Consider the following 26,166-nt stretch of genomic DNA (forward strand, 5'->3'; position numbering starts at 1 on the left):
AAGGGATACACCTGCTATTAAAAACATGTAATGAGGTTGTACATACTGACTCTATACCTATACGAGTCCACAATATTATCTAATAACTGTTTTGAAAATTAGGAACAGAATTAAATATTGTTAAAAGTTTAAATATCTGGCAAGAATCAATAAAACTCAGTAACAATTGTTTGTAAAACTCTTTTGGTGTTGTTCACATGGTAACTAAACAAAGCAATACCATATTTACATATTAATTAAACAAAGTAATATGAAATTACTAGTATATTAAAAATCTAATCCTGGCAATAAAAATGCTAAAGGAAATTCATACCAAGATTCTCTGAAATTCACATTGCCAAACCATGAATCTGAAAAACATCATTTAATAAAAACACCAATAGGATGGCAACAACTACTTGAAAAAGAAAAAGTTGGAATACAAAAATATTACAAAATAAAGTGATGTTTTCAAACTGTGAGCACTTCAGTCACTTATGTTAACTTTCAATACAACACAGAACTCTTAATGACTTCAGTTCAAGAAAGAGAACATTTTTAACAGATGCAAAATAAATAAAGTGTAAGAGGTTCCTTTTGATATGTTTAATTTTTCTATATGGTCAATTTTCAACATTTTTTGATTACTTAGTTTCCACACTGTCATGGTGAAAATATGTGATTCAAAAAGTTATTAACACTACCTTGTTCCAGTTACTTCATTTCTTTATTTTCTTTAGTAGGTAATGTCTCCTCTGCCCACGAGGATATTTCGGCATTAGATGAAGCATCTGGGTTGAATGGATTAGCACTCGAATATTCTTTCCTGGCCAATTATGACGACTGAAAGTGACAGCCAATCAATGCTATCAGAGAACAGAAGTGACAGGGTGATTCCATCAACTTCACAAAGAAAGCAAGTTTACATTCTAAATTTGAGTATGCTTTCTTGGTTCAGTTCTCCACTAGCTAATCTACTGAGAGGGTCTAACCTTTGAAGACTATTGTCTTGATTTGCTGCAATCAATCCTGAGAGAAAGAAAGCAACAGAGCTAAACGCTATCTAAAAAAAAGAATGAGTATCTGCTTGTGAAAGTAGATACATGCACTGGTTTTCTGGAAACACACACTGTTTTTCTATTTATTCTCAAAATAAGGATTCTGTTCATTTGTTTACAGTGTGTCCAGACTCATTATTTTCATACTATCTCTTTCTCATGATAGCCCTCATAAATTTCTCAGCAAGTTCTGCTGTAATTATGGATTCATCTGTCTAACATTTATCTGGAAACCAGTTTCATAAGCGAATACCACAAGTAGATAGAGGAAAATTCGGTGATGTAACCAGGATTTATTGTGGGAAGTTTTCTATAGTGAGATAACACAATACTAAACTCAGCATAATCCTTTGTATAAAATGAGCTTAAAGTAACATTTCCATGAAAAGAATGACTTTCTCGGAATACTGAAGTATTTATAATCAAGAGAGATAGAGAGTCCATGAATGGAGAAAAAAGTTCACTAAGAAGTGTGATGAGTCTAGTGAGAGACCTCTCCTAAACTTAAAAGACTTTTCCCATGCTCTGAAGGTTACATGTATCATCTAATCTGCTACCACGGACTCAAATATTTGTTCACATATGGTGCACCAAGACCATAGCATGGATAACCAAGGTCTTTATGAAACATAAGACACCTACTGCATTTGAGAACGCATGGAGAGTTCTCTACCGAACTTCCAGTCCATCTGAACTCAGAACACAAAAGCTCTGATTCTGGTCAAAACCACCAATGATCAATGAACAGAGGCTGGGAATGCTACTGGCAGAGGATTTCTGCTAGTTAGAGTTGTTTTCCCAACAGCTGAGGCAGAAGCCATACACTGATCCATGGATCAAGTCACAGTATGGAATAAGAGGCTTCCCTTCAGAGTCATTACAGCTCCCAACAACTCCCTATGAAGTAACTACTATGCCCAATGAATACAGGTTTCATCCAAGCATACTGCTATTGACTTGGCATTAGAAGGAAGGTAAATCTCTGGCTCAATCTAAGAGGCAACACTTCTTCCTGGTTCCTGTCAGGATCATTACAAGAGGAATGGGTTTTGGTCTGGTACACAAAGTTTTGTATGCAAGGCCAAATAAACAGTGCCTCCCATTTCAAGGGTACTGCACAAAGAGGCTTTGATCAACAGGTTTCAGACAGGTCACAATTAGGAATGAATGGACTCTAGAACAGGCTGTTCAACACCTGATCAAAAGCTTTGTCTAAGCAGTCAGCAAAACAAACAATAACTGAAAGAAGATCAGGCAATCTCTAAGGCTGAATTTAAGACCAAAAAGAAGGGTGTCACTAAGGTACTGGCTACCTATGTGGAGAATCTGTACCAGTTGTACAGAAAGACATAGCCAGTAATGGTCTCAGCAGATCAGGGCATCTTGATTGATAGATAAGTTCATTGAAAGACTCATCAATAGACTTATGTAACATCACTTAGGGATGAGGGACATCTTCACTTTCACAGAAGAGAAATCCACTGTGACATATTCTAATGTAACAACTTCACTGGCAAAGGGTGTGATACAGGTACTGCCAACATGACATACTTAAGTAACTGAGATAGTAGTAGCCAGCCACTTCCACAGAATTTAAATGTAAGGCAACCACATTGGTCTCCAGTAAGGGGTCAAGGCCATGCATGACCTTCAAAGGGATAAATGGCACTAAAATATTCATTCAAAGGTAGCAAAGTTAGGAAGGATACTTGAACCAACCATCAGATCAACAGATCTTGGATGAGCAGTAACAGCAGATAGATACTATGGCAAATGCTCTGGAAAAATAATATAACCTAAGCCAGGCTTTACCACCAGTTTGGGAGAACACAGTAGTCAGTACATATCAAGAAGTATAATAGTTGTTCAAGCTCTGGGAGGTATAAGTAGAGTCTGGTTTGTACTTGTAAAGGCACAAGTGTGGAAGTTGATTTCTGGTGAACCTTGCAATCTTCCAAGCCCTCCCTATGAAATAACTACTATGCCCAATGAATACAGGTTTCATCCTAGCATACTGCTATTGACTAGGCATTAGAAGGAAGGTAAATCTCTGGCTCAATCTGAGAGGCATCATCCACAGAATGAAATGGTTGTTTCTAATCTTGAATCAGGAATAGAAGTCCCTATGATGGATGTAATGCAGAGTTTTTACTCAATTTTGCCTATGATGTTCCAATAGAAAGCCATTTAATGCCCCCCAGACTGAACATATGCTTAATGAGCTACACAAGTATATGTGGCAATGAGAATTATAGTAACTTCAGATATACAAGTGCTACTTATTCCCTGGATAATCCAAACAAGTTTGTATGCATTGGTAACATGCAAGGGAGTTACAGAAGCTACACAAAACAAACTTTCTCCTGTCCAAAAAGTATGTAACATTATCTGTAGTAATGTGCCCTACAAGGAATGAAATTCCAGTAACACTTTGCAATTATGGACAATCACCTATTGCCAATGAATATCTCATAATTACTGCAACTGAAAATAAATAACAAATGTGATAGCATTGGTTGATAACAGTGCTAATAATTTATACCCAACACAATGAATTGTTGGGTGAAAATACCTATGTATTTGTTACCAAGTTGATCAAATAACTGGGATGCAGCACCATATAGTGAGGTGTAGTGCATTCAATAAACTGTTTCACAAACTTCCTTCAAACACTGAAATACAGATGTTACAAATATATATCATATAGAACCTTGAAAGAGTAATTCCATCTTCAATGGTTAGTTTCATATCTAAAGAAAGCATTCCAAAATTCTGTTTGAATGTCTGATAAATAAATGTTGTAACTCACACCACCAACTTCTCATTACCATAGACAGATGAATGTACGAGTTCAGAGGCTCCCATTCATTTAACATCTTTGATTTAGAATCCAGGTACTGAAATGTCAAGCTGGATGGCAAATGTAGAATTTAAGTTGCTTTAAGCACAAAAGATGGCTTGTATGAATTTTTGTTATGTCATTTAGTCTGGGTGATGGCTCCAGCCACCTTCAAGACACTGACTGAGATCATACTCAAGATTTCAAATGGACAGATACTTGGTTTATGTTGATAATGTTTGAGTGTTCAACCACAATTTCAAGATTGTGTTCAAAGATCTCAGAACAGTATTCCAACATCTCAAACATGAGGCCTCAAACTGAACCCCAAGATGTATCTGCTCATAGAAACAGGGGTGAAGTTTCTTGGCAGTATTTCCAGAAGAACACTCTCAATGGATATTAGAAAGGTAACTGCTGTGAGAGAACTGATGCTGGACTGAGTTAAAACAAGAAATGATTTTCTGTTGTACTATCAACAATTTGTTGTCGGTTTCTTACCATTGTCAGGTCTCACAAAAGTTGAAGTATATTTTAAGTAGAGTGAAGTGTGATCAAGCATTCTGATTCCTAAAGCTTGATATGGTTTATATTCTAGTGCTAGCTTATGTTCCTCAAAACTGTTTTCCTGGACCAAGACACAAGCAACAGAAGAATCAGAGTTGTGCTGTCACAGGTGCAAAATGGAGTGAAATGTATAACTGAATATGTTAGTCATATGTTCATGGCTCCACCCAACAGATATACTGCATAACAAAGAAAGAAGTGTTTGCTGTGGATGTCTTCATAAAACACTTCCACTACAACTTGTATGGTAGGAGGTTCCACCACCCAGGTAAATCATGCTACATTGAAGTGATTCATAAGCTTTGAAAATCTGGAAGGGATAATAATATGTTGGATAATAATGTTGCAATATGACAACCATAACTCATCACTCAGGCATATAACACAAACATGGATGGGCTATCTTCCCACCTGGAAAGACTGCCTCTTAATGGAACATCCTGATCATGAATATCAAATGGAAGTTAGATTCACCACAGTAACAGCCATAGTTACAATTCATAAAATAAATGATTAAACTGAAGGATAGATACCAAAACTAAAATTTCAGAAGCTGTGAGACAAGAAATTGAAGAACCTGGGCTAATGAAACTCCTATATAGAAGATAGCAATGAAAGATGCTGGTTCTCTCCTAAAAAATGCAAGAGGATATCACTATATACATGTAGTAGCTTACTACTTCACAATGTGAGCCAAAGTATATTCATTAACTAGCATGTTAGTGCAGACCACCAAAAACTAGTTAGTTGAGAGCCAGCTTCCACAGATTGGAGCACCAGAGGAAATTTATATTGACCAGAATACACAGAACAACCAGCTGTTCCCCAAGTTGAGTATGATGTTAGGTGTGATAAAGATCCATACTTTGACTTATCATACCTACTCAAAAATATTTGTTGAACTCAATGGAATTGAGTCAGCTTATGTAATAATGACAACAAAACAACATAGCAAGGATCAATAAGTTGTTTGCCAAAGCAGATCATGTTTGGAAGAGAACTGTCCCTCCCTGTGGACATGATGTATGGTTCTCCACCACAAAAAGATGCCCCACAATTTCCTCAACAGGAATAGAGAGTTTGGTCAACAAAAACTCAGGAAAATAGAACAGCAATAGATGAGTCATTATGAGAAGACAGAGAAGGAATAGATATTCCAACACAGGTAACTAGGTGTGTTTGTGCTACATATCAGCAGCACTAAAGAAACTTAGATCCAGTTGAAATGGTACATACCTGGTACTTTAACAAGTTAGTCCTTTAATGTACAAAAACACACGAGGTATGTCAATATCCTACTTACATATATCACAGACAAGCCCTTGGTGTACCAACTTGACCCAAAGCCTTGGAAGTGAATCAAGGAGTCAAAGGAAGACATGGAGGTAATCTTAAGTCATCACCCAACGGTGAGAAGGCAGCATTAGATACTTATCAAGTGGTTCTCAGAAACCAATGAAGAGTTATTGGAACTGGTCAAGAAGCTAAAGTCAACCTTATGATCAATACAAATGGAATTTTTTGGCCTTCAAAGTTGAGATGGCTAGGTAGTTGAAAACTGCTAACCAAAAGGGTGTCACATTATTTAGTATTTTGAAAAAGTCACTCCAAACATATAATATAGAAGACTCTGAGAAATATATCGCCTGGTGCTCACTGAATTTTGCATCCATCTTTATATGAGATATACTGGATCTAGTCAAACAAGGAAACCAGCTTTTATTTATCGCTCTCTCTCTCTCTTTCTCTCTCTCTCTGTGTGTGTGTGTGTGTGTGTTTTGGAATATTGAAATTAGAACACAATATTTAAAAATCTGTTTAGACTTTTAGTCCAAGATCTTAGTTTTCAAAATTTACCAGTGATTTTGTTTATTTTCAATACCTGAAAGGAGTTGAGTTTGATGGCTCCTAGGTGACACCACAGTCACAAAGCTTCTAAACTGTCATGGCAAATACTTGGCAAAGAAAGTTGTTAACATGGTCTTGTTTTAGTTAAGTTTGTTTCTTTTGTTCCCTTTAGTAAGTCACTGAAGCATCTGGACTAAAAGAGGTACATACTACCAATGTTGTCAGGTGACAGGAGTCACAAGGTGATGCATCCACTGAACAAAGAGAGTGAGTTCATATTCTAGAATCAAGAACAATTTCTTGATTCAATTTTCCCCAGTTAATGTAGCAAGAGAACCTACTTCTTTGAAGATTAGTGTTGGTTATACTAAAGTTGATCCTGAGAGAAAGAAGGTAACAGAACTAAATGCTATATACAGAAGAAAAGGACTACTTGCTGGCCAGAATGGGTATATGCACTTTTTATTTATTTTAAAAACAAGGATTTCATTAAATTGTTTTTAACATGTCAAGGCTCATTATTTTCCAAATAAAATGAAAAACTAAAATATTTTGTTAATTTGTTTATGACAGACATGTAATGGCTTATAATTTTCACACTAAAAGAAAAACTTAGCCAAATTTATCTCTCTCATGAAAACCCCTCATAAATTTCTGGGCAAACTGCTACCACTGCTGTTTCATCTATAAATACAACACCTATAAAAATTGCCAGCAAGAATATATTTAGTACAAATTTTACTTCATACAGCATGAATTTATAATGGTTTGACAGTAAAACCTATATAATTATGTACCATTTAAGAATTAAAAGTTTTGGTTTTCTATAGCTGAGAATAATTTTTTTCAGAAAACTAATTGTCGTACACTGACTTAAATATCATTGTTTGTATCAGATATTTTACAAAATTTTTAACTGAAGAGCTGGTGAATTAAATTTTCTAGAGAAGATAAGAAAATATACTTGAGTAATTAATATGAATTTACACACACACACACAAACAAAAAGGTTTAAATAACTTATTGTCTCTTTCCACCATCTAGTACATAGTTTGGGCTCAACATTATACAATTACATTAGAAATTTTGGAACAATGTTGCTGTGGTGCACATTAGACTATCTATTTATTACTTTCATAATAAAATTTATTTGTTCATTTTGAATTTCACACAAAGCCACACAACAGCTATCTGTGCTAGTCTTCCCTAATTTAGCAGTGTAAGACTAGAGGAAATACAACTAGTCGTTACAACCCACCACCAACTCTTGGGATTGATCATCACATTATAACACCCCTAATACTGAAAAGGCAAACATGTTGGTGTGACAGAGATTCAAACCTGCAACCCTTACACAGCAAGTCAAGCATCCAAACCACCTGGCCATTCCAGGCTTCATAATAGAAATTACCACTTAATTAAGACCTATAATTTTACTATCTAATATTTCACAAACTGCTCTTCATAAGACCTGGCAAAATGTACCTATTGCCAGGAAAATGGTCACTTTCAATACATATAAAAGATACACTTATGTTTTATTCATCCTTTATTCTTTCACTGTCATATTTAATGATCAAGTATTCTCCCTGGGCCAGATTTATTTTTAGTTGTAAAATAAGAAACAAAAAGGAGATTTCAATATTTCATTACTCATCTAACTCGTAACACTGGTAAACAAATACTACTGGTACAGCATCTTTCAAGGCTAAAAATGGTTATGTAGTATATCCTATATTGTATGCATGGCAGTGAAAGATAAACCAAATATACACGTTATTCCAGTCAATTATAGAACCCCTATTAAATAATATCAAATTAATGTAATAATTGTGAAATACAGTTTTAAGGCTTAATTGTCAAAAGAAATACAACCAACATGTGAAATAATTTAATCAAATCAAAAATTACTTACCATTTTCATTGCGTACAGCTAGAAATTCTCCCTTGTTAAAGAGTACAATTTTATCATCTGGAGATTTAGCCGGATGCTGTCGAAAAATGGAAGGAATAGGACTTATTGGTGCAGGTGACTGGAATGGCTGATACTGAAGACGAATTCTTTTATTTGAGTGAGATGGGATGGGATCCATGACTGCTTGTGGATGTCTTTTCCGCTTTTTCCTTTCTGGTGTGGACAGAGATAATTTAGAAGAAGAAGGCTGTGACTGGCGAGCATATCTGGATGGACTAGTTGTTACCTCTGGCTTGTTTAGAGACATAATTTGGGTGAGTATAACATTAGATGCAGTAGGAGAACACTGTGAAATGTGTTTGTTTGGTGATGGTTGTGATGGCAGAGAAAGAGGTGGTGGAGAAGTGGCAACTTTTTGAGGTTTTTTCTCAACAGAAGATGTGACAGAATGTGTTTGTCCTGGAGAAGAGGGTGAGTGTCGGGTTGGTCTTCTCTCAGCTGGTGGAGAACCTGGAGGAGGTAGAAGAATACTAGCAGAAATAGCTGGAGCCTGTCTTCGAGTTGTAAGGGCAGGAAGACTAACAGGTAAGTTCAAGAACCACCGTCTGTCACCTGAGAGGGTCCGTGACATCCAGTCGACCAGATGATGAGTGTTTAGATGGTTGCCGATCGGACTTCTTAGTCTGGTGAGTAATATAAAACAGTCAACCTTAATTTCACATAGTAGTACTATTTTCTACAATAAACTAATTATTTATTTTCCACACTTTTCTTTTATTATACAGAAATAGCATGCAGTTCAGCAGTGAACACAGAACCTGTAGAAGGGATTCTGTGCGCAACTACTGACCCATAGCAAACCATAGCAGAGCCCACTGAATTACATGATTTGGAACCATCTGTATAAATGGGAACTGAATGATTTTTTGAAAGATATTCATTGAATAAAAGATGGTACTTCCAATCTGGAGTATCTGCCTTTTTTAGGTGACTGAAAGAAAGGTCACATTTGGGGGCTGTAATAAGCCATGGTGGGATGGGCCAACCTGTGGAATCTGCAAAGTTATCCAAGGACAGACCCAATTGCGCCGGGATGTGAAGGCCAAACGGAGCAATGACAGATAATCTGTTCTGAAAAAGTACTGCCCACAAAGGAAGGAAAACACATTTCCAGGTGGGATGCTTTGGTAAGAAATGAAGTTAGAAGTATATTGTAAAGAAAAATGCAAACGGCGAAGGTGTAGAGAAGGTTCATGAGATTCAATGTATATACTTTGAACTGGAGAGGTACGGAAAGCCCCAGTGCAAAGTCGAAGTCCTTGGTGATGAATGGGGTCCAGCATCTTTAAGGCGAGGGTCTGGCAGAGCCATACACCATTAATCCATGATCGAGTTTCGATCTAATAAAAGCACGATATACCTTTAACATTGAACAGCGATCTGCCCCCCAACTGGTAGAAGAGAGAACACGGAGGGTGTTCAGTGCTCTTGTGCATTTGACTCGAAGCTGCTTTAAGTGTGGTATAAAGGTCAGTTTACGATCAAAGATAAGCCCCAAGAACTTGGTCTCCGGGACCACTGGCAGCAAAACTTCACCAATATGAAGTTCAGGATCAGGGTGAATACCCCGTCGACGGCAAAAGTGCATGCATACAGTTTTGGAGAGAGAGAACTTAAAGCCGTTCGCCAGAGTCCACTTCCGTACACAATTGAGGGCGGTTTGTAGTTGCCGCTCAATATATCTCATGTTTGACGACTGACATGAGATGTGAAAGTCGTCGACATACAGCCCATTCGCAACAGTGAGAGGGAGTTGTTCAGTGATGGCATTTATCTTTATACTGAAGAGTGTAACACTCAATACACAGCCTTGAGGGACTCCAAGTTCCTGTACAAAAGAACGGGAAAGTGTCGAACCCACACGAACTTGGAATCTCCTGTTCATTAAAAAAATTTTAATAAACATGGGTAGATAGCCACGTAACCCATATGTATGGAGGTCTCGCAAAACGCCATACCTCCATGTTGTGTCGTAAGCCTTCTCTATGTCAAAGAATATTGATACAAGATGTTGGCGGTTGAGAAAGGCTTCTCTGATAGATGTTTCAAGACGAATTAGGTGGTCTGTGGTGGAGTGCTGTCGACGGAACCCACACTGGGTGGGCGAGAGGAGGTTGTTTGATTCAAGGAACCAAACAAGACGAGCATTAACCATCCTTTCTAATGTCTTACAGAGACAGCTCGTCAAAGCAATTGGACGGTAGTTTGAAGGAATCTTGGGATCTTTCCCTGGCTTTGAGAAAGGTAAAATAATAGCCTGGCACCAGGCATCAGGAAAAACATTCTCCTGCCAGATCCGGTTGAAAACAATCAGAAGGACATCAAGAGAAGCAGGAGATAGTTGGTGCAGCATGTCATAATGAATATCATCAGGTCCAACAGACCGATGAAGGGCCATTTTTAGTTCCACCAGGGTAAAGGGACAATTATAGTCAAAGAAACAGTCAGTTCGAAAGGAAAGAGGTGATCGCTCTGCCCGGAGTCTTGATGGCCAGGAAGGTGGAGGAACAAGCAGAAGTGCTAGATACCCGCAAAAGCTTTCACCTAGAGTGTTAGCGATGTTCAACATCAGTCACCTCCTGACCATCAGAGAGTAAGATCGAGAGGGGACAGAATTGTAGTGCCCATTAACCTTTCAATCCTGTCCCATATGATCTTGGAACTGGTGGTAGAAGATATGCTGGTTGTGAACTTAATCCAAGATTCCTTCTGGCTTTGACGCCTTACCCACCTAGCATGTGCACGGCCTGTTGGAAAGCAACCCGGTTTGAAAGTGTGGGATATCTACGAAAAGTATCCCAGGCCTGCTTTTGAGCCTTCCGTGCTAAGTGGCAAGCAGGATTCCACCACGGACAAGGATATCGTGGAAAACGTATCAAGGTTTTAGGAATACACTGAGCAGCTGCATGTGTAATACAGTCAGTTACCGCTGCTACACAGTCGTCTATTGATGGCTGATTTACTATGGCAGGATCAAGTTCTGCGAGAGCAGTGAAAGTGGACCAGTCTGCCTGATCCAGCTTCCACCGGGGCACGCGGGTAGGGTGGCATCGACCACGGCCAGTCTCTCTCAAAAGGATCGGAAAATGATCACTGCCTAGTGGATTACTGTCAACCCTCCATGAAAAATGGGAGAATAATGAAGGGGAGCAAACTGAGAGATCAATAGCGGTAAAGGACTGACTAGGTGCATGAAAGTAAGTGGAAGAACCAGTATTGAAAAGAGAAAGATTGTGATCAGAGAGCATACACTCTACAGAGTGACCCCTCCTATCAATATCAGCACTTCCCCAGAGGGGATGATGTCCATTAAAATCCCCTAGGATTAGAAATGGAGATGGCAATTGTAAAACTAGAGCATCAAGATCTGATTGATCATATGTCTCTCCATTGGGACAGGTACAGAGAACAAACAGTGATGGTATGACCCAAGGAAACATGGATGGCTACAGCCTCCAAGGGTGTGTTGAGTGACAAAGACAGGGTGGGCACGTGTTGATCAACCAACAGTGCCACCCCTCCATGTACTCGACCATCACACAACCTGTCATTTCTGTACAGAGAAAATTGCCGAATGGAGACAGTATCAGCAGTTTTGAGAAATGTTTCTTGTAAAGAAAGACAAACAGGATGGTAGGAAGCAATCAGCATTTTGATATCATCCAGATTAGAACGTAAACCTCGACAGTTCCATTGTATCAAGGTGGCCATTTTTAAGAACGGGTAGGTAAGGTGGCTGGAGAACCCTTCGGTTTACAACCACGTCTTTTTTCTTTACTGTCTTTAGTCGGAAGAGGTCTATCAACCTCCATGGATCCTGCTCTGGGTCGGGTGGGCAGGTTTTTGTTATTGGAAGGGGAATCCAGTGACTGAGTACGTGAACGAATAATTGTTTTGTCTCTTGTGGTGGGAGAAAAAGATGTATCAGAAGAAATGCCTGTATTTGAAACTGAAGGACGTGGATCTTGAGGTTTGTTGGAAGGTATGGGAGGAACAGAGATGGGTGTGGAAGTCGATTCATCAACCTTTTTAACCACGGAGGTCAAAAGGCTTTTCATTTGTTTTGAAAACGATTCCCTTGGAGGCACAGAGAGATCGGTCTGCACTCCCACTGTAGTTGTGGAATGAAGTGCAGCAGCATACGTCCAAGATGGAGTTGTGGACAGCAATTTCCGAGCCTCAGGATAACTAATGTTATGTGTCGTTTTCAAACGCTGCACCTCTTTTTCCTCCAACCATTTTGGGCAAGAATGAAAGTAAGAGGGGTGAGAACCATTGCAGTTTATGCAATGTGGGTTCATGTCACAGTCATAGGCATCGTGGTCCTTGCCTCCACAACGAGCAGATGTCAGGGAACCACGACAAGATGTCTTTGATTGGCCGAATCTCTGACATTGGAAACATCGAAGAGGGTTTGGTATGTATGGCCGAACCCTGCAAATGAGATAACCTGCCTTGATGGTGGCAGGTGCACGTGGTGGAGTAAATGTTAAAACGAGGGTATTTGTTGGCAGTGTAACTCCATCTTTGCAGTGGAGATGCCTCACTGCAGAAACTTCTTGAGTGGAGAGACCAGCGAGAATCTCTGACTCGAACGTTTTTCAAATCCCTTTCAACAATAACTCCTCGTGAAGAATTCAAGGTAGCATGGGGTGTAACCTCAATAGCTATATCCCCAATTGCCTTTGAATTCAAGAGGAGTTCACTGTGTTGGGATGTGGATGTTTCAACCAATATGTCACCAGATCGAAGTTTCTTTACTGACTTTGGAGAGCCAGCATGTCCCTCTAGTCCCTTTTGAATAAAAAAAGGGGACATTTGCCCTAAAGGTTTTTCCAAAGAGAATGTAATATAAGAAAATGAGGTGCGTGTGTTACTGATGTTGAAGATTGCTGTTCTGAGTATTCAAGACGTGGTCGCTACCCATTGACTGTTTTTTACAATTTTATTTAAATTTTTTAGAGGATCCATAGGAAAAAGAAAAAAATTTCGGTACCCACTGACCCCACTCACCATGGAGCCCTACAAGGGGACGCACTACAAAGTCACGCAAGGACAATGCAGCAACGCCAGGGTTTCGTGAGCACTATACCCAAACACCAGCATCAGGCACAATGTCCACAACACCCGTTGAGAACTTCCAACACTGGTACTTGGTTGACTCTAGCCCAAGTGGACCAGCCGATTGACCTGGGGGGGCCACCCAAAGGCCGCCCGTCTACAGGAATTTGAGGCCAAAGTGGTGTGTTAGGGTTGGACCCCTCAACCACCAGGATCCTCTCCTCCCCTTCACGGGTCGCCACGCACGGCAAACATGTGGGTGGATGTTTAGATCCCAGAGAAGGTAACCAGATAGAACAGAACCTTCCCTGGGAGGTCCCCTCACCACGTACAGGAATCCACACCGAGGGGGATGAGGTACATGAAAATATTTTCTAAGAACTATACTTTACATATGAAATGCTTAAAAGTCAAAATACAATAAAAATTATAGGAATATTTGCACCCAAAATTGAATAAGGTCTTAAAACAGTCACTTCACAATGTTTCATGACATGAAATACAAACTTCCAAAAAAAGATGGTTAGATTCATACACAAAACGTGTTACCATATAATTAGCATGTGCAATAAAAAGTTTCTTACTTTTTGTTTTAGTTATGACACAGAAAAACATTTCAATAAGTGACAATATAGTCCAGTTTAATTTCTTTTTTTTCCATTAAAAATAAAGGAATAGCTAATGAAACATTGAAAAATAAAAAACTCGCAAAAATAAAAAGTTTAATATACTCAAAAGCTTTTGTAGTAAACTTATTCTAGGAAAATTTTACCACCTTATTATTTAGTCCAGTTCTTAATATTTGTAATATAATAGCCTTTCTTCTAACTAATTTCAGCTGTATCTATACAATTCATAAACATGTGAAATGTTACTATGCAATGGTTTTACTAAAATCTGTATATCTTGTTTTAGCACCTGTGCCCTATAATTTTTATATATCTAATTAAAATATCAAAACATCTACAATCCAAAAGAATATTAATTTCAGGCTTCCAAATACACCACTGCAGAAATAATAGTTTTATATATAAGGTCTGAATTATTTCTTCACATCAAAATTCTGCACAATCATTGTATTTGCATAGATCTCCATTGGATAATTAAGGTAATGTCATGACTACAAGACTTTTGTGAGTATATTTTTAGTTTAAAACATAGGCTTATTCCAAACATATAATTTTTCAATGGTTTTGAGGACTATTTTTAACAAGTATAAAGAAAATAAAGGAATAGGCTTTTGTAGGCTTCATTGGAAGGGCTGTAATTTCCAGCTTACAACTTATATTAATGGCAAAGCTACTAATGCTATCTGTCATCATCCTCAATTTTGAACTGTTGACTAAAGAAAAAGTAGCTAATCAACAGCATCATATCTCCCACCACCCACACTAAAGGACTGATTGTTACCCTTGTAATGCATCCACAGCTTCATGTATAGGAATTATTTTGTAATATTACATGAATACAACACTGGCTTGCCAGCTATGAAATCCAGAACTCTACAACCTGTGCAATGTAATGAATAAAATATTATTACAAAACAACATGGGAAACAAATGAAATAAGCAAGCATTGAATGCATAAGATGGCCAGCACGTGTAAGATTTAAATCTAATCAGCCATGAAATACTTTACCTTTTCTTGTGTAGTATCTGAGTGATTTGTCACATTTAGTGGTAAGGGACCATCTTCACAGCCGTTGGATTCCAAATGCTGGTCCATGATTCGTGTACTTCGTCTTGCTATTTGTTTCCCCAATTGTTTTTGCCTGTCCCTCTGTTTCAAATCTCTGTTTCAACAGATTTAAAAACTTTAACATTATTGAGCACTGACACTCCAACAGTATGATTAAAATAACATAATAAACTATCTGTAACTTGCTTTAACTTTTACCATACATCCACTACAATCTAAACTTCTTGGCTTTCAATACGAAAAAAACAATACATGTTCATAAAATATGGTTGTTCATTTATATGTATATTTAGATGTATTACATACATTATCATCCAATTCTTGTAAAAAACGTAGACCAATTACGATACTTTCTATAAAATCAGTTTGCGCCAGTATATCAGTCACATCATTCAGTCAACATAATTTATTGTAATACTAGTCTGTGTGACGAGTTTCAGTGTTAATTATTTCTTTCAAAATCAATAAAAAAGTCTCAAAGGTTTATTCTTGCAAACCTTTCTCCCCTACTGAATAGCATGGCACCCGTAAGAGTCAGCGACAAACCGATAATGTCACAAACATACTTTTACGAAATACACCGGTTCTAAGCCACACTAACAACACATCATAAACATACGGCTAATAACGTCTACAAGAAGACTCATGAGTATGTATTATGTTCCTTTGTTAGCGACTCAGTCTGTTTCTGTTGAAGACTCGCTCTGTCTCGGTTAAAAATAAGCCTTTTTCAAGCACGGAACAGACGAGAGAGAGTATGGCGACTTCACCACATCAACACCACGAACTACCGCCCTCATCATTGGCTACAACTATTCCATCAATTTATCGACGATATATGACGCGACCAGACACGTGCGATAACAACAAGCGGTGTTGCCGGGTGACGTATGATGACACAGGAGCGTAAACTGAAGGGAAGAGCAAGGGTTATAAACAAACATAAGCAAAGTTTGTGACCACAGTGCAAATATATATATATATATAAATAGAAACTAATGAAAGAGGGCATATAATTTGCACGTCAGCCAAAGTCACTACCATTATTCACCCAGAGAAAAAATTTTAACGTGATATTCACAATTACATTATTTGTATGAACTATAGTTTTGTTTTGGATACTGGATATTCTAATACACACCAAACAATTCTTCCTTTGACGTAATATCTGCAGGTACGGCGAGATATATAAAAAGGAAGTACCAGTAATGGGGTCAGTGCTAAATGTTCAATATTCAATACCAGTATTTCTATGTCATTTTATAAATGTGTATACTGTTTGATAACCGAAACTTAGCGTACCTTTCCTGCTGAACCGCCAATACGTTTTTTAAACGTTTCGGCATAAATTTGTCATTTAACAGTAAACAAGTTCTAATGATCAGCATCTTATTCTTAAATAAAATGGTAAAATTTGCAATATGTTCGAGCAACCACAAGTTTTTTTTCTGTAAGATAATGAAGCAAAATATTATTTCTTTGAACAGAAAACCTGTACGTTTTATGTAGCTCAAGTTTACTCACTTACTTGCATTATTTCTCACTGATAAACTAAAATACAGACGTAGGTTATTTTGGATGTATGTTTCAACGTAGTCCTTCCTTAATACATCCACGAACGCTAGGCATGTCCTGATGATCAGGCCAAGAGCAAAAAGGAGACCTAACCTAAATGTTGCGACTACTTATTTTTAGGAATGGTGTTGAAGCTCCGACATACATAGAGGTTAATTTCAGTACGTAATATTAAAATGATTTTGGAGTCTCAACGCTTCCTTACAGTTCATGTCGCCACGTTCGGTCGTATTGTACCAGACGACCGTGCACCTTAACGATATTCCTGCAGCGTAAATTCCACTGTAAAAGATTCCATCCTAAGGCTGCCATATAAGAACACACTACCGTTCCTTGAAGGTCGGAGATTAACCATGTAATGTACGAAGACGTTGGTTTCTCAGCGCTTCTTTCAACAGTCTGCTTACAATATGCGGATGGGAACTGTATTTGGCAACTTGAATTATTACGCTTTCATATATAATATACTTTATATAACTGAGTTACTTCACGGTTAACTGAACAGTCATTTTGTGTGGGTGCACGTTTTCTTATAGCAAAATCCCATTAGGCTACCTGCTGTGTCCACCAAAGAGAATTGAACCCCTAATTTTAGCATTGTAAATCTAAATATTTGTCACTGTCCCGCTGGTTTGTTTTGAATTTCGCGCAAAGCTACTCGAGGGCTATCTGCGTTAGCCGTCCCTAATTTAGCTGTGTAAGACTAGAGGGAAGGAAGCTAGTCATCACCATCCACTGCCAACTCTTTTACCAACGAATAATGGGATTGAATGTAAAATTATAACGCCTCCATGGCTGAAAAGGCGAGAATGTCTTGGTGTGACGGGGATTCGAACCCACAAACGTCAGATTACGAATCGAGTGCCTTAACCACCTGGCCATGCCGGGCTCCTGTTCCACTGGAGAACCAGATATTTCATGGCAAGAGCATATACGACTATTTCAAATGGAAATTCTTTTTTACTACACTGCATAATGTTTGTTTTTGAATTTCATGCAAACCTACATGAAGGCTATCTATGCTAGCCGTCCCTAACTTAGCAGTGAAAGATAATAGGAAAGGCAGCTATGTCATCACCACCCACCACCAATACTTGGGTTGGTTGGTTGGTGTTTTATAACTCAAAGCAACTAGGCTATCTGCATCAAACAACCGGTTTAAGATATTAAAAGTAAAGTAAAATTATTAAAATTCGTAAAAAGGAATCATGTTAAAATAAAACAAAGTCCAATTTCTTTGTCCAATTCTGTAAATCTAGTTTACAACAGTAAGAAAATAAGTAAAGTAATACAAGTTTTAAAAGACTTTCTGTAGCATAATTTTAATTATTATAACTCGCCAGGATGACTAACGGGTAAGTTCAAACATCAACTTTACTCACCTGAAATCGGCCTTTCCAGTCCTGGTTTCGAGTTATTTTCTAATTTCTTATCAAACTAATCTTATTTTAATTCGTAAAAAGGAATAATATTTAAAAAAACTAAAAACTTTTGTAAAGTGGACAGTGTCACCATTGCCAGTGACACTGTCCAACGTCAGGGATAAACCTTGGGACAAAACATATCTATAATGGCCGTCGTCGAGAGCCGTAACGACGGCATGACTGTAAAATGTGGGCTAATGTGACCTGAGTGTCACACATTAGTGCCTCATTCTCAGATAAAAGAAAACGATGAGTTAAAAATTGTGACCATTGCGTAATCTATTGATGACAACTTCCTCTTTCCGATCCTTATGGAAACAAGACGGCCAAAGGCCAATACAGGGTTTGATCTGAAAAGGCTTGTTTTTACGTTGCTCATTCCTAGTCGACTGCCAACTGGCACAGAGCCAATACTTGAATACCAAAGGCCAATAAAGGGTTTGATCTGAAAAGGCTTGTTTTCACGTTGCTCATTCCAAGTCGACTGCCAACTGGCACAGAGCCAATACTTGAATACAGGACCATAATCCATGTATGGAACAAGCACAGCAGTAATAGCGCCAGAGTAGACAGGCTTAGCTGCGGTGTCAGAGAGATCATTCCCACGAATACCAACGTGGCCTAGTATCCAGAAGAAATGGATAGAAGTAGATGTTAAAGAGAAATAGACCAGTCGGTTTTAAATATCAGCAAGAACAGGGTGAGAACTAGCACGAAGCAATTCTAGAGCCAGTAGAGAGCTACGCGAGTCAGCGTAAATACTACAATTCAAGTACTGCTTAGCTTCTATGTGATCCAGGGCAAGAGAAATGGCATATAGTTCGACAGTGAACACAGAAACTATAGAATGGATTCTGTGTGCAACCACTGAACCACAACAACCCATGGCTAAACATCTTTCAAACCATCCTTCTATTCCCGTTTATACGGATGGTTTGAAAGATGTTCAGCAAATAAAAGACGGTATTTCCAATCGGGAGTATCCACTTTTCTGAGATGAGTCAAAGAAAGGTCACATTTGGAAATGGTAATAAGCAATAGTGGGACGGGCTGACCAGTGAATACAGCAATGTTATCCAAAGACAGACCCAATTTATTCAACTGTCCCAGAATACGAAGACCAAAAGGAGCAATGGTAGATCATCTGTTCTGAAAAAGCATGGCCCACTGAAAAAGAAAAACACATCCTAGTTGAAATGCAGTCGTAAGGATCGAAGTTTTGAAGCATATAGTAAAGAGAGTTGTAAACAGCAGAGGTGTAGAGGAGGTTCATGAGACTTTGTGTATAAGTTCTGGACTGGGGAAGTGCAGAAATCCCCAGTGCAGAGCCATAGTCGCTCAAGATGAACAGGGTCCAGCATCTTTGAGGCCCAGGTCCTGACAGAGACTCAGACTCATAGTCCAGTTTTGATCAAATAATAGCACGATATATCTTTACCACAGGACATTGATCCACTCCCCAAGTGGTGGAAAAGAGGACACAAAGAATGTTCAATGCTCTTGTACATTTGACTCATAGCTGCTTGATGTGTAGTATAAAGATCAGCTTACAGTCAGAGATAAACCCCAAAAAATTTGTCTCGGGGACCACGGGAAGCACAGCTTCACAGACATGGAGTTAACAATTGGGGTGAATACCCCGTTGGTGGCAATACTGCCTGTAAATGGTTTTAGAGAAGTTAAAGCCGATTGCTGTGGTCCACTTCAGTAAACGATTGAGGGCAGTCTGTAGCTGCCGCTCAATATACCTTATGTTCAACGACTGACATGAGATGTGAAAGTCGTCGACATAGAGCCCGTTTGCAACAGTATGAGGAAATTATTCAGTGATGGCATTAATCTTTATACTGAAAAGTGTAACACTCAAAACACAACCCTGAGGGACTCCAAGTTCCTATAGAAAAGAATGGGAAAGTGTCAAAACCACATGAACTTGGAACCGTTGGTCCATTAAAAATTTTTAATAAAAATGGGCAAATGGCCACAGCTTGTACCCTCAAAATGATAAAAAATGATCACTGCCCCCAAGTGAAATGAGTGAAAAGTGAAGGGTGCAGATTGAGAGATCAATAGCAGTAAAAGACTCATTAGGTGCATGAAAATAACTCTACAAACCAATATTGACGAGAGAAAGGTGATTTGAGAGCACCACCCCTGAATGGACTATGTACATTAAAATCCCCCAGGATTAAATAGAGAGATGGCAACTGTTCATTAAAAACGGGTCTCTGTCGTTGGAAGAAGATTCCAGTGAATAAGGGCATGATCGTTTAGCATATCGGGTCTAAAAAAGTTGTACCTGGGGAAATGCCCGTACCCGGAACCAAGGGAAGTGGATTTGGAGGTCTGCTGGAATGGGTGGTAGGGACAGAGATGGATGCTGACTTTGATTCATCAACTTTCTTGACCATGGAAGTAAAAAGACTTCATATGGTTTGAGAACAATTCTTTTGGAGGTCCAGAAAAATCCGTCTACACTCCCACTGAAGCAGTGGAATGAAGTGCAGCAGCATAGTCCGAGGTGAAGTGGCGAACAGTAACTTTCATGGTAAGGAATGTTTTGAATCGTTTTCAAATGCTGTACCTCTTTTTCTTCCATCCACTTAGGGCAAAAACGAAAGTAAGATGGGTGAGAGCCATTACAATTAACGCAATGAGGATCTGTTTCACACTCACAGGCATCGTGGTCCTTGCCACTACAACAAGCACATGTCAAGGAACCATGACATGATGTCTTTGAGTGACTGAACTGCTGACATTGAAAACATCTGAGAGGGTTTGGAATATATGGTCATACCTTGCAATTAAGAAACTCCTTGGGTGGAGAAACCAGCGAGGATATCTGACTCGGAGATGTTCTTCAAATCCCTCTCAACAATAACTCCTCGTGACAAATTCAAAGTAACATTCGGAGTAACTTCAATGGGTATATCCCCAATGGCCTTCGAAAGCAAGAGAAGTTCACTGTGTTTAAAGGTGGATGTTTCTACCAATATATTAACAGAGTAACGCTTTTTGACTGACTTAGGAGAGCCAGCAAGTCCCTCTAGTTCCTTCTGAATAAAAAAGGGAGGCATTTGCCCTAAATATTTTTTTTGGAAGAGAATGTAGTATAAGAAAATGAAATAAAGATGTTACAAAGGTTGAAAACTGCTGCTCAAAATCTTCAAGACATAGCCATTTACCTTTGAACTGTTTTTCACTATTTTATTTAAATTTTTATTTGGGGATCCATAATAAAAAAAGAATATTTTGGTACCCACTGACCCTACCCACCATAAAACCCTACGAGGGAATGCATTATAGTGCCAAACAATAGCACTGCAGCAATGCCAGGGTTTCATGAGCACTATACACAAACACCAGCATCAGATACTTGTTGTCCATAACATCCACTGAAAACATCCAACACTGGTGCTTGGTTGACCATAGCCCAAGTGGACCAGCCGAATGACCCTGGGGGAGGCACCCCAAGGATGCCCGTTTACAGGATCTTGAGGCCAAAGTGGTGCGTTAGGGTTGGACTCAACCACTAGGATCCTCTCCTCCCCTTCATTAATCACCATGCACGGTAAACACATGGGTGGATGTTTAGATCCAAGAGGAAGTAAACTGAAAGAACAGAACCTTCTTTGGGACATCCCATCACCACTTACAGGAATCCACACTGAGGAGCCAACACTTGGGATGTTCTTTTACCAATGAATATAGGGACTGGCTGTCACATTATAATGCCTCCATGAATGAAAGTGCGAGCATGTTTTGTAGAACAGGGATTCAAACCTGTGACCCTTATATTGAGAGTCAAGCATCTGAACTGCCTAACAATGCTGGAACACAATGTTGTTTGAGACATATTGATGGATTTTCCCATTGATCTTTATAATTCATGAATTATTATCCGTTACAAGACACAACACCACGCTTACCATGGATAAGATACGGCTTGTTGACAACCCGCACATCCCTAAGTTGATCCACACATACGTTTCGTTTATACAATCATTAAGTAAAGGGAAGATTTCCATCTTGGAAATTCTAAGTCCCCAATATGAACACACATTTATGGTATGAGTGTGTGCGTGCGTGTACATAGAAGATACAGTCCCAAATGGATCCCCAAAAGATGTAAAAGAGGAGCCATTGCAAACAGTACATACTCACTGTCAAGATGACTTAACCAGTTTGATCACAAATTCACAATGCAAAAAAATGAAAAGTACTAGCTGGATGTCGATCTAAAATAATCCTCATTGTTAGAGCCCTAATCAGCAATGGGGTAAGAATCTTCCACTAACTAACAAACCAAATAAGTTGAAATGGTAGCAAAAACAAAAGGTTACAAGAAAAAGATTCATTGAATGTCATCAGTAATATTGTGAAGAAACTAATCCCCCTCAAAATAGCTCTACTAGCTCTCCTCATCAAAGGAGAATGACAGCCATGCACAAGAGAAACCTCATCAGGAAGTGTTTGTGCAAAAGAAATGTGAAAATCTTACCCTTCCTCCTAATAAAAAGAGCCAGCAGAATTATTATAGCCTACAGTTAATAACTGAGCAGATTAAATCAACAAATTCATGGTGTGAAAGTGATCATACTGACATGAAAATAGGGCAGAAGATCCTGTGGGTGACTCCCTCTGCTCCCTCCCCCCCAAAAAAAAAACACGCGTAAAAACCTAAAGTTTTAGCTGATAAGTAAATATAAGTGGACCTCACTAAAATGAAAGTAGAATGTGGCATTAAAAAAAAAGAACCGAGAAGATTCATTATTTCAAAACCTAGATGTCAATAGAAAAGAGAAATAATTTTAAAATTCTGTAGCAGATCATAAAATTCCTCGTGTGTGTAAGTGAAATATTATATACCTCTGAAAACAGAAAATAAGGTCAGTATGAGCTTTATCAAGATGAGGACTCACTGGAGAATCTTACAACTCAGATAACAGTTAAATAGTATGATAGTTTCAAAGCAACTGCTAAAAACTCACCTATTTTCAAACCAATCAGTCATTTAACACTCCTACGAAAAGTGGGGCCTAATAGGCCCCAGAGCAACTTGAAAGGTTATTAATATTAGGCTAATAAATTTGTATTTAAATGAAATTGCCATTTCATTTGATGAAATGAATCAACTACCTCAACTACCTGACCATGACGGGCCTACTTCACCATTAAGCGAAAGGTTATAAATAGTAGCATATTCGTTACAATTACCAAAACTTCATCAATGCTATGGAGAAAAAAAAACCAAAAAACACTAGTTTTTCATACAATGTAGAATAAAGTTTACTTCCATAATAACGTTTTCTATCTGTACCAATATGGAGCTGCTTTTTATGATCGAATTATGATTGTTTTTACTCTCTTCTTTCAAATTCCACGGTACGATCGCTATGCAGCTCATGCGAGGAGTTCCATTTAATTGCTAATAAGAGTTCGCGTCATCACGTCAGATGTGAACATACAAAAGCGAGATATTACGTAACCATGGCAACTTAGTCTATAAAAAGAACACAAGATTCTGTCAAAATTTACGCTAGTTGGTTTAAAAAAAAACAGATTGTAATAACAGAAACATCTACATTCAGCCCACCTTGAAATTTAAGCCAACATTTCCGCAACTTCCTTCTCATATGAAGTTGCGAAATACCAGTAAATAATTAATGCGAAAGGCATTACGTAATTTAGTTTGGTTTGCTTGTTTTGATTTTCGCGCAAAGCCGTAAGTTAGTTTTAACTATAACATGCCTGGATATTTAAAATGGTTATTAAGCTTCTAAACTTACAATGAAGGCGGAAAAGTTTGGTCTTGCACCGGAATTGCATGCTATTTATAGTTTCTGTTTTATTTTTATCAAAATGACTGAGATAAATAAAATAAAAAATTTGAAAATTAAAATTCTGCAAATATGTACTGTAAAAAAAAAAGTAGATAAACACGTCTGAAAGTACTGTAGACATTACGTACTTAAACTACAAACCTCTACACTATGGCTCCATGTTGTTATCTAGAATCACATTTAGTGTAGTTAAAATAGGGATCTGTAGTTTGAGTAAATAATGTTGACAGTATTTCCAGTCTTGTTCGCTTATTTTTTTATCTTGTTTGTTAACTTTTTTGAAGCTCATCTATGGGCAAAAAATCATTTGATATGGAGCTAACTTTACATATTGTAATGATAATAAACATAGCTAGTAGTTAGCTAATAAGGTTCATGATGATTTAGTGCAGCTGTTAGCTATCTGATCACATTAATTCAAGATGTAAAGTATTAAGCTGCAGCTGGAGATTTGTTTGAGAATACAGCGAGCATTTATAGTTTCTGTGTAAATATATCCTCTCTCTCTCTATGCATTATATATATATATATATTAGGTTGAGGAATAATTCGTGAGCGTTTTAAAATAATTTCATTCAAGCATTACATGCAAGACTATACAATACTTCAATGCATGAACACATTACACCCAAAACATTTATTATGATACTTTATTTCATGTAATACCTAGGTATATAGTATGCATTGTTTTAAACGAAATTGCAAGAAATTAAATGCGAAAAGCAGATGGTGTCGAAAATGCTCGATTTTGTCCACTTGACATTCCATTTAATGAGCTGAAAATGAAAGCAAGAATTAAAGACATATGAAAATCAAACACACCATCTATTAGAGCAAAAAAATTATCTACCAAATGACATGAAATATTTTGCGAAAGCGTTTCATTTATGAATATATTTTTTTAACTTGAAAAAACGCTCACGAATTATTCCTCAACCCAATATAATGGAATGAGCAAATATATGCCTACACTAAGATACAACCCCCACTAAGCGCGTATAAAATAACCAGTAAGAAAACAGTCCTTTAAAATAAAATATACACGTCTAAAACACCGATATAAAAAACCTTCATGTCTGTTAATCATTCTACAAATATGTGTAATAAAATTTAATATTATGTGTATTAATTCTTTTACTTATTTACTTTATATATCATACAGGGGTTGGGTCTCTAAAAAGACACCAACTGCATAGTGTACAAAACACTGAGTATCTACATGTTACACCTATCTAACGTTCATTTATTAGAGACTGGTAATTCCTATTTCATTCTGTATCTTCTTTTTTTTTAATGCCACATATCTGTATGAAAGCGAACTTCATGGGTGTCCGTGGGGTAACAATTGGAAGCGAAAAACCTTACCCGCCAGAGCATCGTGTAGTATAACAATAGATTTGGTAACTACAACCTAACTGTCACTGTGCAATGGAAACAATATTTTCTATGCCAGGTTTGTAAAGAAATAGCGAATTCTAAAGAGTTTCAACGAATCAGTTATTCTCTTATCATTGTAATATATCCTATTTCAGAATGCACCATCCGATTTTGTTTTTATCTAGTATATTTTTAAATTACTAGGAATAATCTAAAAAGAAACGGATGGTGAACACGTGCCAGTTTCCTCAGAATAATAATAACAATACTAAAAATGCAGAAAAGGTTTTTCTTCTTAACTAAATTTTATAGTTTTAACTGAAAACACTTGAATCTTAAATGAATAACAAATATTTTTCTTTCTTTTTCCATACAAATTTGTGAACAACTAGTGATGAAAATAAGTAATCCCCAATAATTACTACGGTGTCTCGTTACTTTAGTACACTAATCTAAGCATTATAATTTTAGTCTTGCCACGACTAAGATCATTATTTACTATGCAAGTGAATTCTTCATTTGGGGGCTACCACCTACGGATAAGGCTGTTTGTGCAGTGGAAAACTAATCTTGACCTTTAACTTGACGACTTCAATGCCTGTTTTGTCAATAAATAAAATGTTTTTATAACCAAAATGTTTTGCAATACGCAGGAACAAATCTTTGTAATAACTTTTGATCACTACACCCCTTTAATAATCAGTAATCAACATACGAACAGACGTCAATAAACTTCCTTTACTAAACAGCTACGAACACGAAGTATGACCTAAACTTGGCTCAAGGTCACGAAATGTTCTCAGACGTTCTAGATTTATATCAACACCCAAACTACTTCAGGGAGGGGTGTGCTATCACACTTACCAGTAAATCGTTTATTGTTTAAATGCTATCGTATAACTAAGCATGTAATTGTAAATAA

General features: G+C 37.7%; 1 protein-coding gene across 1 annotated transcript in view; it reads right to left on the reverse strand.

The window, feature by feature from the left end:
* The window catches only part of LOC143227456 (poly [ADP-ribose] polymerase tankyrase-like), a 117,017-nt gene extending 101,358 nt beyond the window's left edge, over positions 1-15,659 (reverse strand). The window contains exons 1-4 of the mRNA XM_076458900.1: positions 15,523-15,659; positions 14,966-15,119; positions 8,819-8,889; positions 8,207-8,784 (exon numbers count right to left, since the gene is read on the reverse strand). Coding sequence (XP_076315015.1) covers positions 8,207-8,784; positions 8,819-8,889; positions 14,966-15,119; positions 15,523-15,545 — 826 coding nt within the window. The 5' untranslated portion in view covers positions 15,546-15,659. The remainder of the gene's footprint in view (positions 1-8,206; positions 8,785-8,818; positions 8,890-14,965; positions 15,120-15,522) is intronic.
* Positions 15,660-26,166: the final 10,507 nt, after the last annotated feature.

Source organism: Tachypleus tridentatus, chromosome 9 (assembly GCF_004210375.1).
Source record: "Tachypleus tridentatus isolate NWPU-2018 chromosome 9, ASM421037v1, whole genome shotgun sequence".
NCBI classification, from domain to species: domain Eukaryota; kingdom Metazoa; phylum Arthropoda; class Merostomata; order Xiphosura; family Limulidae; genus Tachypleus; species Tachypleus tridentatus.